Source organism: Lonchura striata, chromosome 1 (genome assembly GCF_050655825.1).
Source record: "Lonchura striata isolate lonStrDom1 chromosome 1, ASM5065582v1, whole genome shotgun sequence".
NCBI lineage: Eukaryota > Metazoa > Chordata > Aves > Passeriformes > Estrildidae > Lonchura > Lonchura striata.
Genome location: NC_140703.1, coordinates 50233696 through 50251368, shown reverse-complemented (window position 1 = coordinate 50251368; position 17673 = coordinate 50233696). Strand labels below are relative to the sequence as shown.

Below are 17673 nucleotides of genomic sequence, written 5' to 3'. Positions count from 1 at the left end.
TCCAGCACTGAGTGCATAAACTTCTAAATTAACGAAGTAAAAGCTTCTTGCCTTTTATTTGTGATGTCTCAAACACAAGAGAATTTGTGACTATATAAGGGTGTGTAGAGTGCAGATTGCGACTGACATTCTAAGCAAAAACAAGCAGAGCAAAGATAGGCATGATTGTTCCAATAAACATCAGACAATTTTGCAACGCATATGCAAGTCTGAACCTTTTCCAATTTTCAAACAGCTATAAAAAACCATCCCACCCAAAAGCTTTGATATTTAGATTAAGATTGCTTACTTCTTTTTACATCACTGTCACTGTTTAACAATTAAATGGGACCCCCTAGGAGAAAAAAAGATGCCTTTTTGTAAAGAATCAAAATTACAAATATTTTATTGGTAATTTAGAATGTTTACACTGCTTGATCTACAGAAGTTGCTATTTTAAGTGATCACAGAAAATGAAATATAGAATTATTTTACACAGCTATACAGAACAATTTTTAAAAATCCTTTAAACATTTAAATACACACAACTTTCTCTTGCTAAGCCAGCTGTGTCTTGATTAAGAGCTGTTTGGGACACTGAAATGTCACAGCTCACAGGAGATGCTCCACAACCATCAACTTTTGCATTTGATTCTCTGAGGTGTAGTGCCAGTGTTTCAGTTCAGTTTAGGTAGAATTCAGAGCAGCTGGGAACTAAAATCTAACAGGTATCTGAAGGCCAAAACACAGAGTTGTGATGTAGTTTCTTAAAAGTTTTTTTCTACCTTGAGCCACGTGAACTCCTCAGACCACTGGGACAGATGACTCTGTGACACCGCTCTGGGCAAGCACAGCGCAGTCTATAAAGGTGCCTGTGTCCCTGTGCAATTGTTCTGCTACCTCTGACCCCGTCTGAGGATTAGAGAGCATTGGACTGGATGTCTTACCCCACAAGCTGATTTCACCCTCTTTCTTTCAACCTCTTTTAAAGGAGTTTTCTGATCAACTCCATTAAAAAGTATTTAGCTTTTTCTCTTTTTTCATTCAAAGCGGCAAATGTCAGATAGGTTTTTTAAAGATATATGTTGGACCCTAGTTTTGCTCAAACTGAATTGAATGGTTAAATGCTTACTGATTTCAGTGAATGAAGGAACAAACCTGTACTGAGGATTTCAGAAAACACCTGTGTGGAGTATTACATTAATTAATCTTAGAACTGTATAAGGACAGATGTTTTGAAATTTTTTATTACAGGAAATGAAAGCTTCAATAAAAATACTGCTTTGAATAATACTGAAAAAATGACAAAGAGTGTCACTAATATTTTTATTTGAACCCAAAAAGGGGGCAGTATATATGGTCTTTATTTGCAACACCTAAGTATCTTACTTAGCAGGACTTAACAAAGAATTAGTCCAGGAAAAAAAGGGGAAATTATGTTACACATTTGCCATTACAACAGCTGTATTTTAAATAAAAACAACAACAATATATATGTACAAAATTGTAATGATATAACTTGATGAAAATAACACTGATCAGTATCAAATCTAAGATTTCACTTATTATCCATCCTTAACAGATGAAATGCATTTCACAGAAATAGATGCAGGTAGGGTGATGTGAAATTATATTCATGGCTTACTGTGACAAAGTTACCATGAAAATTAAGGTAAAAATGTAAAGAAGGAAACCTAAATGTATAAAAGTTCAGCATTATAGCAGCTGAGTGGATGTGCTGCAGCAAGATGGTAACAGCAACCTTATGGTACACACCACACATGCTTGCACTCACTCACACACAAACACACACATGCCCATGCCCAAATGCATGTGCAGGGACCCTCCTCAGTTTGATTATAAAAGCATTCACTTACCAGCTTTTGCTAGGGCCAACACCAGGAATGGGGCTCACCACATGGTTTTAGCTGTAGTTACCTAAGTCAGAAACCCATCTAAGGTAACATCAGCTGAACATTTTAATGGAAGCTGTTTTCATCCTGGACACCTTTAAGGCACTTTAGTAAAAGATATGAAGTTAATCAAGACTGGAAAAATTATAAAAATCCTGACATGTGAGATCTGGAAATTTAAAATAAAAAAATTCCTGAGTTTTGATAAATAATTTTATTATAATAAAATACTAAGCCTATTGAAAACATGGCTTTTATAAAAGCATGTTATATGACAATTTTTCTTGATAAACTCATGCCTTAGTGCACGAAATATGTTAATAAGTCTTTGGGGACATCTGTAACAAATTAATAGGAAATGCAAAGTCAAAGAATGACCTGTCATGTACATACAAAACATGCATTGCTCCTGGCAACACACATCATGTTTACTACAGGCACCTTTATCTTTTTCCGTTCTTGCAGGGTCCTGCCCATATCTTAATATTTTACAATTAATTACATTTTACTACTATTTACAGAAGCAGAAACTAATCATACATCTTCTTATGCCCATAAATATGGAACAACAGAAGTAGAATATATTTTAAAACAGTATGAAAATAAGTATGCTACATAGTACTCTTCTCTAGAAGTACAGTTCATTAATTATTTTCTTTATGAAGATTTAAATCTAAATGAAGAGAGAAGTCCAAATTATCTCTTTTAATCTTGGTCACATTTTTTTCACCCATTATTTCTAAAAACTTTTGCCCCAAGACAGTATTTGGATTGTAAAACAGTTTTAAATTGTCACAAAAGCATCTCCAGTAAAGAACCATCAGGCTCTGGAATGCCCACTTTTTATGCAGACCATCCATTTGTTTTCAATAAAAAATAGCTGAAATAATAGCCATTGTCCATATGTTTCTGCTAGTGGTAATCTTTTGCTTCTGGTGTGTTTTTCTCTCCTTTGCTATCAGTAGACACAAATACTCATACCCAAAGTGCTGGCAAATGCACTAAGACACACAGTGGCTACAGAAAGGAATTTATAGAGCCCTTGCGAGGTTCCTTCTGACAACAATAGGTAAAAACAATCATCAAAGTTAAATGCACTTTTGGCTTTACTGCATCCTTTAATATTTTCAGTAGCTACTTCTATAATATACCTGATAAAAATACTTTTTAACATTTAGACTTCTATTACAAAGTATTTCATATTTTATTTTTAAAAACTCACAATAGTGATGGTGGTTAATTTGCTTTATAAAAGACAATACATTGAGTTATATATAATAATGGCATTGATCCAATTAACTTGATATTATGCTGCTTAATAATTACTGTGACTTCAGTTCCTACAAGTGTTACAGAGAATACAAATGTAATGTACAGGAAGTGGGGATCATTTGGAAGTGCTGATTCAGAAGTATTCAAGTGCTAACAATGACTTGTTCTATGCTTCTCTTCATGTTCCATAAATGATGATTTCATAAATGTTCATGATTTTCAATGTGACAGAGTTCTTTTTTTTTTGTGCAAATACAAAACTAGGTTTTTCTGGATGTTGCCATCTTGTTAAAAGTAATTGCCACTTTTACTTAAAAAGATACCAGCATTAATGTAAGAGAATATACCTTTTATGCTTGTTTTATGAAGAGCTGTACTTGTTACTGGAGCGGAAATTATCATATCCATGATCATTAGCTTTGAACTTTAAACAGGACTGCCTTTCCTCCAGGGACAACAGATCTTTGGATTGGCACCAGCAACACAAGCATGACTGTAAAAATAAAAGAAATAAACATTTTACATCACTCTGTTTTTGCACATGTGGCAAAATGCACTGAAAAGTTGCCCTTTCTCAGGGGAAGAGTAGGAAATGGCAAATGTGCAAGCTGCTGCTCTGGGATTAGAACATAAAGCCCAGCTCTATTCACTCAGACCAAGCCAAGACTACAAACAGGTCTGTCTCCTAAAATGTTGGTGCTGCAAAGGGACAAGTACAGATTTGCACCCTCTGCCTCACGTGACTGATCAAAGAGCTCAGTCAGGATGAGGGAGCGCAGGCTCAGCACTCTCCCCATCAGGATGCAGAGGATATGCCTACATGAGTCTCTGCAGCACAGTCTGAGTCTGCTTTGTCGGTGCTCTGGAAGTAGCTGGGTGCCAGCTTCAGTCAGGAAGTGATGTAGCACGGTCCCCAGAGGGTTTATTGTACACCCTGCTCTTTTGCTTTCTCTTTTTGCTCCCATCAAACCCTAGTTCCTTCCTATGGAACTTCAGCAGGAGAGGGAGAGAATTAATAACTCAATAAAAATTTAAAGTAAAATTTAATGACACTTTGTGAATGTTAAGGAATGAATTTTACTACTGACATAATCTTTTAACCAGAGGAGCAACTCCTTGCAGCCACTTACCTTAAAGCAGTTTTGGAATCTTTTGCTCACCAAATACAGAGCTATTGGATTGATGCAGGAGTTCAGTGAAGCCATGTTAATACCGATATAGTCCATCACAAGAAAAAAGCTGTGTGGAAATTAAAGTGAGACACTTCTCATTTGCTTTGAAAGGGCTTAGTAGAGGTTTACAAGTATGGAAATTAGACTCAGTTTCACTAATTAAGACTAGCTATTAAATGTAATAGTAATGGGGCTTAAATCAACAGGATTAACTTATGTGGGTAAGAGTAACACTCAACAATAAAGTCTGAGTCAGAAGACCATTCTCAAGAAAGTAATTTCAGGAGATCCAACCATCTTAACTTTTGGAAGAAGAGGTTCACAAGGTCTTTTTGCACAAATTGAATCCTAGCTGCTCTGTTCTGAAAGGGAAAATAGGGACAGAAATCCTCTTTTTATTCTCATATCACCACATGACAGAAGAACAGTCCCAAAAAGGATAAGGAGGAAAATGGGGAAAAGAAAGGGAATTCCTCACAATTTTTTTTCTCTGCTATTGGAGTGAATCCAGAGGGTCTGAGATGAAGAAGCAGGGACATACAGAGTAAGCTAGTTTAACAGGAAATCCAAACATGCCTATGAAGAATGCCCACAATATACAGACATTTTATTTTTGCATTCTCACCTTAGAAGTTCACATCTGTTAGGGTCCTTCTGATCATAAATAGTGAGTTTCAAGATTCTGCTTAAGTGAAGTGGGAGCCAACACAAGGCAAAAACAAGTACCAGACAGAACACAGTTTTGGCCACCTCACGTCTCTGAGAAAGAAAATTGGACAAAACAGTATTACAGTTCTTCTCTCTCCCTCTGAATTGTTGTTGTCTTCTAATATTCAAATGTTTAATAAACAAGATAAAAAAGCCTATCACAATAGGAGTTAGGAAAACATCAAATAGCTTATTTTCTTGGAATATGTGCTTGATCTTTTCTATTGTTTTAGATGTCTCTCACTGATTTGGTATTTCTCTTATTTCAAGAAATATGAGTAATAATATGAAAAATTGAGGTCATGAAAATATTAATTTAAGCAATAATTTAAATTAAAACTAAGAACATATTTGTCTCCCTGATCACTTTCAAATACCAGCTTGTTTTCTATTGCATTTCCTCATGCTTTGATCTCACAGCTTATTTTAAATGCCCCAAGAGATTCCAATTACAGCTCTAACCAGGTAAGAGGAAAGGAGCACAAATACACATTAGAGAGCAATCATAGTTTAATTCTAGGTGTGTCTGATATTTGTGTCTGGGGCACTAGTACCTTGGAATGTCTGCTGGAATATGTTCTGCTAACATATACTGTTAACCTCACTAGAGTTCAGGATGAACTTTTTTCAAATAATTAACAGCTTTATAGCATCACCTTCTAGATTAGTGCATGACTCCAGTTTTCATTACAAAATAGCCAATTCTCATTATAGCAAAGAAATAAAACCTATAAAACCTGAAATATTAAAACCAAAGAAGAATGAAACAATTTTTTGATTTTCAGTTAAAATCTTAGGTTCCAGAGGGCTCTGATATATACATATGTATATGAGTTCAGCAGCAGCACTGCTAGGAAAGTTCACTTTGCTTCTAATCCTGAAGTCATACAAGAACAGAATGATGTGGCAGGAAAATCAATAAAGTTATTGTTTAGCCTGTCTACAGTTACAGAGTGGCCAGGGATACATTTTTACCTGTTTTAAGTGGTCATTTAAAGCAATCTGCATCCCGCTTTTCTTTCGTAACATCTCACAAGTCATGAGAGTATAGAAAAATGCTGTGATAGCCAGCGGCAAACAGAAGTAAAAGCTGAACAGCCACCAGTCTTTAGCTTGCTTATAAAACTGTAAAGAAAAAAGCAAAGCAAAAACATGGTTAGGAATTAAATACTGAGCATTTTGCTAAGTGTGCTGTTAACTAATTTGGTCAGCCTGTCCTGAAAAGCATTTCTGTAAGGTGTACATTACAGGTGAGAAAACAGGACAAGACAGCAGTATGTTCAAAGCCTACAAAAAGTCAAAGATTTCTGAATGCTCTTCTTTGGACCAGTATGCTTCAGAAATGTCAGTATTTCATTTGAACATTATATTCACCTACATGTCACATACACTGAGATCCAAGGAACTCACCTAGAGATTTTATCAATTTTAGTGACTTACCATCATAAAGGATGTTTTCTGTGTGGGGTGAAGCAAGCAGATTCTAAGATACCTTCCTCTGTACTCCATTGTAATCATGTCAAATGCAATAGCTTCTGGAACAGCCAGTATCACTGATATCACCCAGATGAGGACAATTTCTACAGCAGTCCACTTTGGCACTCCAATTCCTTTAATGCGACTCCAAGAAGCGACTGCTCGGTACCTGAAGCAACAGCACACATATACAAATTCAAAATACGAGAAAATTCACCTAGTTTAACTGGCTTAAATTCATCCTATTTGCATTGTATCAGCTGAGTGGAAAGGTGAATTTGAGCCAATGCCCATATAGGAAACAAATTAGAGACTTCAGTGAAAAATGGGTCTCACCTGTCTATACTGAGAGCACACAAACTCAGCACTGTGATGCCCACCGAGGCCTTTTGAATGAAGGGCACTAATTTGCACATTTCAACACCAAAGGGCCAGTCCTCTGCAAGTAGCTGTGAAAAGAAAACAACAATTACTAAAAGAAAAAGTCTTTCTCAATGCTGAAACATGGACTTCTGTCTTGACTGTTTTCCTTTTTCACCAGGTCTTGTCGTATGAAGATAGGCTGAATGGGGTTTGTTCAGACTGGAGAAGAGAAGGTGCTGGGGAGACCTTGTAGCAACTTTTCAGTACCTAAAGGGGGCCTGAAAGAAGGCTGGAGTGGGACTTTTTGCAGAGGCATTTAGTCATAGAACAAAGAGGGAATGGCTTTAATCTGAGATATTGTGAATGCCCGACCTCTGGAAGTGTTGGGCTGGACAGGGCATTGAGCAACCTGGTCCACTGAAAGGTGTCCCTATCCATGCCATGCCATGGAGGTTTGAACTAGACAACCACTAAAGTTCAAGTCAAACCATTTTACAATTCTGTGCAAAACTGAATCAAGAAGAACCTTTCCACAAGGGAGCCCTTGAAGTGTGTGTCCTAAAAACTAGACAGTAGCAGTGTAGTCATTCCCTGGTGAGATAAGGGTATCACTTAAGTCTTAGTCCTGCCTCTTTAAGCCCTACAAACTCCACTCCTTTTGCTTCTAACTTCATCATCCCAGTGTTCATGGGAAAAAATGATAGAGCAGGTGAGGATCTTCCACATCTTTGAATTGTCATTTTCTGCCTTGAGTGAACACTGCTTTTCTTACATGTCCCAAATAACACACCCTTGATCAGAAATACAGAAAATTATTTGAGGCTGATAAGAACAGGGACAAAACCAGCAGGTGCATATCTGGGTTGGAGTTTACTTAAAGCTTTGTGTCTAGGCTCCATCAGCTGAGAAGTCAGGCAACACTGTAGAGAAATGTACTCCCCACAGTTTTTAGCTGACCATGTGATAACAAATGAAAGGATCCACTAGACATTCCAGGAGCATAGGCAGATAGTTTGGTCTAAATGTTTTGCAGCAGATTAAAACATCACATGAATCCACCACTAATGGTCTTTATTGAACAGTTCACCAACATTCTGTATAATAATACCAAAAGGACTATCTGCACATTCAGCATACCTCTAAGTACTAAGAAATAAAGAAATAAGCATAATGCATTTCAGGATGGCTAACACTTTGAATCATATTTAATGGAAATCTTGTCACATTCCCAGCTGCACATTTTATCTGATTTACTGGAAAAGATTTACTGAACACAGAAAGCACCTTACTCACAGCTGATTCTATGAACAGAAAAACATCTGTAGCCTCAGTTTAGCAACGTTTAGCCTTTGAACTCTGCTGTGAGCTTCTTTGATGGTCAAATACACCAGAGCAGAGCCAAATCGTCCAGTTTTCATTAAAACAACATTCTCCATAACAAGGGTTGTGCCAAGAAATAGACGCAATTGTTATATAGAAGAGTAAACTTTTGGAGTTTCTGTAATTAGTTGAATTATCTAAGCCCATCTCTGTTTTTTCATAACTTTCTTCAAATTAGGTCTTTGGAATCTGTTTCAGATACAGGGCTACAGAATGAAAAAGGAGAAGGAAGAATGAGAACTACACAAAAGAGACTGGAAAATCTTTCTCTTGGCTTGAATCTCTTCAAATAACTTATTTAAGAGGGTTGTAAGAATGGAAGAATAGCTAATCATACTGCATGGATGTTTCTGGGAACCAGAAAGGCTATGAAGTCTCTAAGGAGGGTACTGGACAGGATGGATTGATGGGCTGAGGCCAAATGTATGAGGTTGAACAAGACTTGGGTCACAAAGGCTCCATGCAGTGCTAAGGCAGGAAGAGTAGTGGGAAAGTGGCTGGAAAGATCTGTGAGAAAAGGACCTGGGAGTGCTAGTAACACCTGGCTGAACATGAGCCATCAGTGAGCCCAGGTAGCCAAGCAGGCCAATGGCATCCTGGCCTGTATCAGAAGGACCAGGGCAGCAATTGTCCCTGTATTTGGCACTGCTGAGGCCACACCTCAAGTGCTGTGTCCAGTTCTGGGCCCCTCACCACAAGAAAGACATTGAGTTTGAGGTGCTGGAGTCTGTTCAGAGAAGGGCAGCAGCTGTGGCTGGTGAGGGGTCTGGAGAATAAGTTGCATGAGGAGCAGCTGAGGGAGCTGGGATTATTTTGTCCGGAGAAGAGACCTTGTTCTCTATCACTGCCTGAAAGGAGGCTGTAATAAAGTGGGGGCTGGTCTCTTCTCTGTGTAAGAAACGACAGGACAAGAGGAAATGGCCTCAAGTTGCACCAGGGAATGTTTAGATTGGGTATTAGGAAAAATTTCACTGAATGGCCTGTCAGGCACTGGAACAGGCTGTTCAGGGAAGAGTTCAAAAAAAGATGTACATTTGGCTCTTGGGGACATGGTTTAGAGATGAGCACAGCGGACTTGATGATCCTAAGACTGATGTTAAGATATCTTTGCCAATCTTAACTATTCCACAGTTCTAAAATGAAAGGTAGCCATAGAGTTGCCTGTTCACACTGGTTTGGTTCAGCAAAATCCTTATGCAAACGTGTATGTCCATCTAAGGGTAAACACTTAAAAGGTCCATGAGAGTTTTTGAAGAGTCCTGATAAAATTTGAATATAATTTTATTTAAACACAAAGGAAGCTAAGAACACTTCATGACCATGGGCTTTTGGGAATCTCTATGAAGTGGCCACCAGTATTTTCAGATACCAGAATACCTCCAAACACCTGCTTTAGCTCTATGCTGTAATGGAATCTTTAAAAGAACAGCAGTAGACAAACTGCAGCATGGCTCAGCTTTCTATTTCTTCAATGGTCTACTTAAGTAAGACAATAAATATAATGCCTCTGCAGAAATGAAGCAGAGAAATAAATTTTAAAGATTTATGTTTCTCAAGAATTTTATGGAAAGTAATAAAGCAGAGGAAGAAGGGATGAGGTTGTAATAACCGTACAGTATCTTTTGCTTATGTGATGTGGGAAAATAACACAGTCTGTAATTAAAATATTTTCAGTAAAGCCTCTCGCTGAAATTACTTCTGAATTTCTGTAAGGGGTTGACAGTAACAATCTACTATTAAAACTGTAATGTGAATAATTACATGTATTCTAAATTTACACCCTACAGAACTGAATGACACCTGGATTGATTTATATCAATAAGGTAGTGAACCTCTAGCCTTTCACATCTATTTGCCATAGAAATCAAGGACTGGTGGTAAGTACATTGTATACTTATTTACAGTACCTAGTGTACATTGTACATGAGTATATACTAGACTAAAGAGAACTTATTAAAAAAAACACTTTGAAGTAAAATATTCTTTTCTTTGTAACTGAAATGCAGGACTTTGGTCAAGTCTCTATTGGTATTATTTGTTGAAAACTTTTATTTACATCTAGCTTGTGTGTAGAGCCTGTCTCTTCCCTAAAATCACAGCAGTTCAGCCAAATGTTGTAGATTTTGCTTAACTAATTAGTACTTATCACTCAGGTGCAGACAGTCACACCTGTGCTCCAAACAGACTGGATTTGAGCCAGCTCCAGTTTGGGATTATAGAGGTGTGGCACACAACTGAATGCAGTTTACTGAGAGAAAGGGCGCATTAGCTTCGGTTTATCATAACATAAAAACATTACTTTCATTCAGCCAGCTTGTATCAGGGCAGGATGGACATGCAGCTGTCTGCACTGGATTGCAAAAACATGTGCTTTATGTCTTGCAGCTGATGTATTGTGAAATTTGAGCATTTTAATGCACGAGTCACAAGTCTCTCTATCATGGTATTTCAAGTGGGTAATGATACAAGCTTTACACACAAAGCCTGAAAACATTAGGAAGTAAGAGGAAAAAAACAAAATAATATTTTGATTGCTGAAATATGTTTCCTTGATGTTTCTGTTTGTTCTCTGTATTGCTATCCCCTTCAAATACAGCTTTGAAGTACAGTGAAGATCCAGTGTAAAGTATTTGGGGGCATCATGATAATTTTTAGTGAAATATAGATGTAGCCTATTGCAATTTTGTATGAGTAAAATTATTCTCTTATAAGTCACAATAGGGTAGCTGTAAAAGGATTGTCATTTTACAAATGACTCTGAGCCATGAGAGGAGATGCTGCCAAGTGGCAGCAAAGAGAAAAATAATGTTGTGTTTACATAAGATGCCAAGAGTAGTCTACCACTGGCTGTATTCCGAGTGACCTTTCCAATGTTTTACAGTCACTTATTTTACACAGGCAAAGTTTTAATTGCTGAGCAGCAGAGATATGTTTAAGATGAAACAGATCAAAAGGAAAGGAAAAACATTGCAATGAATGAAGTGAAAGCATACTTAAAAGAACCAGTACATGTGATGCATGTCTAGCCAACACTTTGTCTAACTGGACAGATTTGAGCCTAAACTGATGTACAAGCTGCAGAGCTATGAAAGAAGCCCCAAGAGATGCTGTGACTCACAGACACACCTGTGAATCACAATTCCCACTCTGCTTTCTCTTAGTTGTGCAAGAACTGAAAGAATCTGCTGCTGGAACGAGCAAGGCTGTGAGCACAATGTGCTGCTCTAGGGCTCAGCTGCTGTGGTCCCCAGGCAGAAGGCTGATACCTGACTCCAACCCACGGGCTGCAGTGGGTCAGGAAGAAGCAGCAAAGCGTGCGAATATTCCCACCAGTGTTCCAGTCCCGAGCAGTGAATGAACATGGGAACACAGAGCAGGAATTCGCGCTTCCGCCAAGCTGTGCGTTCACAGCAGGTTTCGTTCGCAGGACACTAGACTTGGTTTTCATCATTATAAACAGCAGGTACAAGGAAAACAGACATGCAGCTCTAGACCGAATTCACACACAACAGTTTTTCAATGTGTCCCTGAAATGACTGGTAGATTTTCATGTGGTTTTTTCTTGGTGGAGTTTTTTTTGGGGTTTTTTTGGGTCTTGCTTTTTTTTTTTTACACAGGGACATACAGATATTTTACAGGAACAAGAAATTTTCAAAACAGAAAATTTGCCCAGGAAATTAAAGTTACGGTCAGGGATAACTCAGATAACATTACAAACTTATTACTATTTAGCAATACTTAGGTGAGGATCTCCCCATGAGACAAGAAAATGTATTTTCTGCTTTCAAGCATAGCTTGGATTGCTTTACTGATTTACTTAAGAAATTGTTTAAAATCTTAATATGAGCCATGCAATTATTTTATTTTCTTGTATTCTTGTAGGAGCATTTTTCACACTCCTGCTAGAAATTTAGTAAAAAAAAATTAAGATAAAGTAATTTTATAGAGTCGTCTTGAAAATGACAGAAACCTTACAATATGCTGTTGAATTAAAAAATGTCTGCAACTTCACAACTCCAGTGGAAAGACTGCATCAAAAGTAACCACTTTGAAAGCCATGCTGCTGACAGATTGTGATGCATAAATACAGGATTGAAGAAGAAGCCAAAACAGGTCAAAACTTGCTTTGAAATTTGTCACATGCATATTCTATACATGTGAATGTATACACCATGTATACATATGAAAAAAACTACTTTCAATTTATGAATCTATACTAGCATAATCTAACTTACTTCAGTTTTTAGACCTACCATGGAAACTACGTATGTGTACTTTTCACAGCATTCAGACATTTCCACTACTCCATATACTTGACTTCAGAATGGACTGCTCCATCTAAATACAGAATAAAGTTACCCCTCCCTGCCACTCCTTGCAGAGTCCAGATAGGTTCCTTCACTGGAGAATTCAAATCTTTGTGCCTATACCTGCACTTGTTCACCATAAATGGTTCTTAAGCAAAACAGACTTTTAGCTTAATACGGTCAGAAATCAAGAAACTTTGTGTAAGAAATTCTGAGATGAACTTTGCAAGACCTCAAGTAAGTGGTTCAGATCTTGGAAGAAAGGAAATAATGCATTTCTTCCAATAAAATGGCCATTACCTTTAAGATCAGAAGAACTAGCAACCAAGAGTTCCAATATGGAGGAGTGAGAATCCTTTCTAAAGAGAAGCACTTTGATTAGAAAGTTAGAAAAAGGTTGGCTTTATCATAATGCATAGCCTACAGGTATTTGCATTACAAGAGTTAGTAAGTTCATTACAAACAAATTTCTACAGAAATCTTCAGAGCCTCTTCCAGAGAATAGCTGGATTAAAAAAAGGAGCCAATTTGTGTCTGCATGGTATATAGAGTGCCTAATCTGGTCTTTCTTGTATTTCCAGTGCTTGATAATGCCATATTGTGTTAACCATAATTTTTATGTAATCCCTAAATAAAGTTAGTGAAAATAAATCAGTGCTTACATAGCTGACTCTGGCCTTTGATTAGTGGCTTGGATAAAGACTAGATTTTTTTTCCTTCCCTTTAATATTTTTCTGCACTCTTCCATTTCGCTCTGAGAACAAGGAACCTATGACAATATTGCCAGGTAGATACTTTTCTTCAGACATTTCTTGGTAGTCAGAGTTTGGAAAACCCCACAATAATGTTCAGAGCCTAGATTGCTCCCCTTGTTAAAAGTCCACTGGGATATGACAATAAATTTGATTAAATATACAGGAACAAATATTACAAAATAAGAGAGAGATGTTGTTTGTGTACCAGAAGAGAAAGCATGTTAGTATGTGATGTGATTATGGTTTTTTAAGCCTATGAGAGGCAAAGCTAGTGTAAGTTTAGAATTTCAAGTCCTGATGTTTTGGTGCCTTAGACTTGGGAAAGTCAGCATAATCTGTCCAGGACTGCAGCTGCACAAGCTGCCACTGTCTTGGCTTCCAAAGTTTAAGTGCAGAGAAGGACACAAAAAGCTCACTGACCATCTACTCCATCCTTCTGCTCCTTAACTGCTGTTTGCAGCCTCAAATTAACAAGGACTTATTCTGTTCAGTGGAGCAGCATAGGATCACCTGCACATCCAATTAGTAGCAATTTTGCAAAGTTTCTACACTGCCAAAACATTACATACTGCAGAATGACTGTCTCAGACTTTGCTCTGCTTTCCATTCTGCAGCTCAAACATCCAGGCAAAGCCAGACCATTTACCCAGACAGGGCCCAGGACCCAGAAAGCCAAAAATATCTGCCAGGTTCTACATGCTGGAACTGAATGCTCTTCAAGCCCTTATTTCATAGCCAGTTTCCTGACTGTGTGACATATTAGGAATGCAGTGGACTAATTAGCATCCTATGCATTGGACTGCATTATCCTCCCTATCCAGGTAACACCTGTTTTTCTTTAGATACCCTTGGTTTAGGAGATGTCAATTTTCCTTTGTGCACTTTTTCAGCTACTTATATTCACTTAAATAGTCACAGGGGACATCTTTTGCAGTTATCCTTTTTAATACCTAATAAAAAGCTTCTTCTAGTGCAGGGTTTGAATTGTCTCCTACGGGTCTGTCTGGAAAGCATTCACGGACACTTTCCCACTTTCTAGGGCAAGTGCTGGCATTTTATTAACATACGAAATTCTCTCACACTGTTTCATGCAGCTGCCTCACTGATGATGTGGTAACAAATTCTGAATCTGGATCTGTTTCATGCAGTCTTAAATTGTTTCAAACTGCAAGTTACAATTGCTAAGTATACTTGATTTACTGAGGGAGCCTTTGCTTCTCGTACTGCTGAGTGATCAAAGCCAGTTTTTTTATTGCATTACTGTATGTATTCTCCCTGTTGCTCTGGAATGAAATGGGATGTAGAGTTGATAAAAAGTTATCAACTCAAACTGCCCTCAAAATTTGATTAAATAAATATAGGTGTTTTTTCCTTGTTTTTTTAAACTTGCCTTTATTCAAAAATTCTGTCTTAAAATAGAAAATATTTCACTCATTATTATAAGGGATCATATAAAGTGATTGTGGGTTCTTCAGTAAGATGATTAGCAGTGAGGGAGATTTAGCACCTGAGAGTATTGCATAGCTCCTAGCATTATCAATAACACAATAAAAATACTAGACTTGCAGCTGGTGCAATATTTATTGGTTAGTAATCTGACCCTTTATTCATCCTACAAGGAAAAAAGCCTATGAGTAGGCTCCAGCCTACGCATAATGATACCCTTGGTGACATTCAATCAAGATAAGAACTGAGGAATATTATCACATATTAACATTAACTTTGAAATTATCACTGACATTACAAAGTCTCATACAGCTGTTTTTTACTTAATCTTTTTGATTTTTCTGAGAACAGATGGAAATAATATTTTTGTTCAATGTACTTTTTTACAAAACCATGTTTTTAAAGTAGTTATTTTGTTTTCCAAATTCCACCTTCATTCAAAAGAGTACACTCCTCTCACAAGAATTAAGAGAGCGTATAGTATAAAAACCACTAAAACTTCAAATCTGAGAACAATCATGTAATCCAAATTAACTGGATCATGAATTTAACACAATGATGACATTCCCTGCTTTGTAATACTTTAAAAGAATAGAGAATATTCTCTCATCTCAGCAGCTTCTGGGATAACTATTATAGATTCAAAATCTGTCCCTTCAACATGGCTTTCTAAAAGTACAAGTAACAGACCCTAGTTTAGAATCGTGCATACAAAGTGAAAAGGAGATGATAGATGAAGACTCTTCTGTTCACTTTATGAAGTCACTGATGGGTGCTCAAGGATCAGGACTATAAACATTGAAAGCAGAAGGAGCTCTATTATTTCCAGTATTTCTTCAAAGAGTGCTAGATTACAACTAGAGCCTAAATTCAACTGCTCAGTTAATTCCTTAGGACAAATGGATGGCACAAGCTGGGTAGAGAAGACAAGGGTTATCTCCCCTCTATGGCAAGTCCTATCAAGTCAAAGTACAGACTACTGAAGGTGTGAGGGGTGCAGGTGTGGCTCATTCCCTCTCACGCTGCCCAGGCTGGAACACTGGCAAAGGGTGAAAGGGTTCACAGCTCAGGAAAGCATCGTGCCTCCCAACCAAGAGATGTATAAAACCGCTAGCTGAACGATCTTGGCTCCTCCTAGAAAAGCCCCCACGCCAAAAGGGACTGCACAGACCCATGTAAAGTATCATGACCAAGCCTGCCGCAGCTGAGCACAAGCGACCAAGTGGTACCCACAGGAGAGGGTTTTCTGTGCCTCCCCTCCATTCCTCGACCAGCCCACGGAACATTTATTGCATTTACTTCATTTATCCCTGCGACAGCACCTGTTTCCAGGTGATTTTCAGAGCTTGGCCACCTCCATTCTGCCCCATTCCCAGCCTGGAAGACTGAGAGGGACGGGATGAGGCATAGAGAGGGTGCCATCTGCGGCCACATCTGACCAGAATACCACCCTCCGGCAGGGTTTTGTCGTGAGGCGAACTCACGGGTGTCTCCCAGGCAGGAAGGGACGCGTCTCCCTGCGGCGGGGACGGGCATCTGCGGGCACCGGCAGGGAGCACCGAAGGGTGACCGCCGCACCCCCACGCCCGCTCCCGAATCCATCCTCGGCCCCTCCTCACCTTGTAGACATTGATGGGGATGTCGATAATGATATGGAGCAGGTCGCCCAGGGCCAAGCTGGCGATGAGAATGTTGGGGCCGTTCCTCATGCACTTGTTCTTGTAGATGATCCGCAGCAGCGTGGAATTGCCGATGATGCCCAGGACGAAGACCAGGCAGGACACGACCGTGTTGATGTACTTGAAAGTCTCTTTGATCTCCGTCTGCCCCGTGCACATGGGGGGCGAGGCGGAGCGCGGCCGCCCTCCGGCCGGCGCCGCGCCCTGGGGCAGCGCGGCCGGGCGGGACGCGTTGTGCTCGGCGCCGCGCAGCGCGGGGGTCGCGGCCGTCGGGGGCGCGGCGGCCGCGCTCTGCCTGCCCGGGCCCGGCCGGAGCAGGGAGCCGTCGTCCTCGGCGGCGGCGCGGCAGCTGAGGAGCAGCAGGAGGAGGAGGAGGGCGGGCATGGCTGCGCGGCACGGCAGATTGCCGCCGTCGGCGCCGACCTGCGCGGAGAGAGAGCACAGACAGGGCGTCAGCTGCGGGGACACCGCGCCCGCCGCTCGCTGCCCCGGGGCCGGGCCGCGGCGCTGCGTGTCCTCGGGCGGTGCTGGCGCTGCGGGCGGCTCGGCCGGCACAGCAGCGCCGGGGCTGAAAGCTGCGCGGCGGCGGCCGTAGCCAGCAGCCCCGACGGCCGGACCTGCTCGCCGTCGCCCCGCGCGTCTCCCGCTCACCGAGCCGAGCGGAGCCGAGCCGATCCTCGCCGCCCGCCGGCCAGGCAAGGCAAACGCGCTCCGCTGGCTGTCGCCGCGCCCCGGCTGCGTGTCCCCGCCCGGGCCCGGCTGCCGCCGCTCGCCAGCGATGGGCGCTCCGCTCGGGAAGGCGGCGGGGACCGGCGCTGGCGGCAGAGCCCGGTGTCCGTCAGCCGCACACCCGACCCCGCGGCCAAAGTCGTGCCGGCGGCGCAGGGCCCCCCCTTTTCTAAAACATTCAACCGCATCTGGCCCATCAGTCACAGCCAGACCCCACCCGCGTCCTCCGCCCCCAGCGCAGCCCGGCCCAGCCCCCCGCCCGCCGGCCCCGCGGAGCCTCCCATCACCGCTGTCGGGAGTTCCCCCCGGGCCGAAATGCCCTGCCACCTCCCCCTTGTCTTGTACCAGGCTGACTTGGCAGCCTAAAGAAGCAGACTTTTCGGGCTTTGAAACAATTTTTCAGGAGGGTTGTTACAAGAGTTATGGGCATTGCTGGAGGACAGTTGGGAAAAAGAGAGCACTTCCCCTCTGTCCTATCCGAGGCTCACTCCCAG

At 40.6% G+C, this 17673-nt stretch overlaps 1 protein-coding gene across 1 annotated transcript; it reads right to left on the bottom strand.

Annotated features, from left to right (window-relative positions):
- Positions 1–2990: 2990 nt before the first annotated feature.
- On the bottom strand, positions 2991–17309 carry EDNRB (endothelin receptor type B). Its single transcript, XM_021548007.3, has 8 exons — positions 17102–17309; positions 16391–16873; positions 6857–6969; positions 6485–6689; positions 6020–6169; positions 4962–5095; positions 4295–4403; positions 2991–3657 (listed from the first exon to the last, which is right to left on the bottom strand). Exons 2-8 carry the CDS (start codon positions 16832–16834, stop codon positions 3526–3528), a joined length of 1287 nt encoding a protein of 428 aa, XP_021403682.1. The 5' UTR covers positions 16835–16873; positions 17102–17309; the 3' UTR covers positions 2991–3525.
- Between the last annotated feature and the right edge of the window lie 364 nt (positions 17310–17673).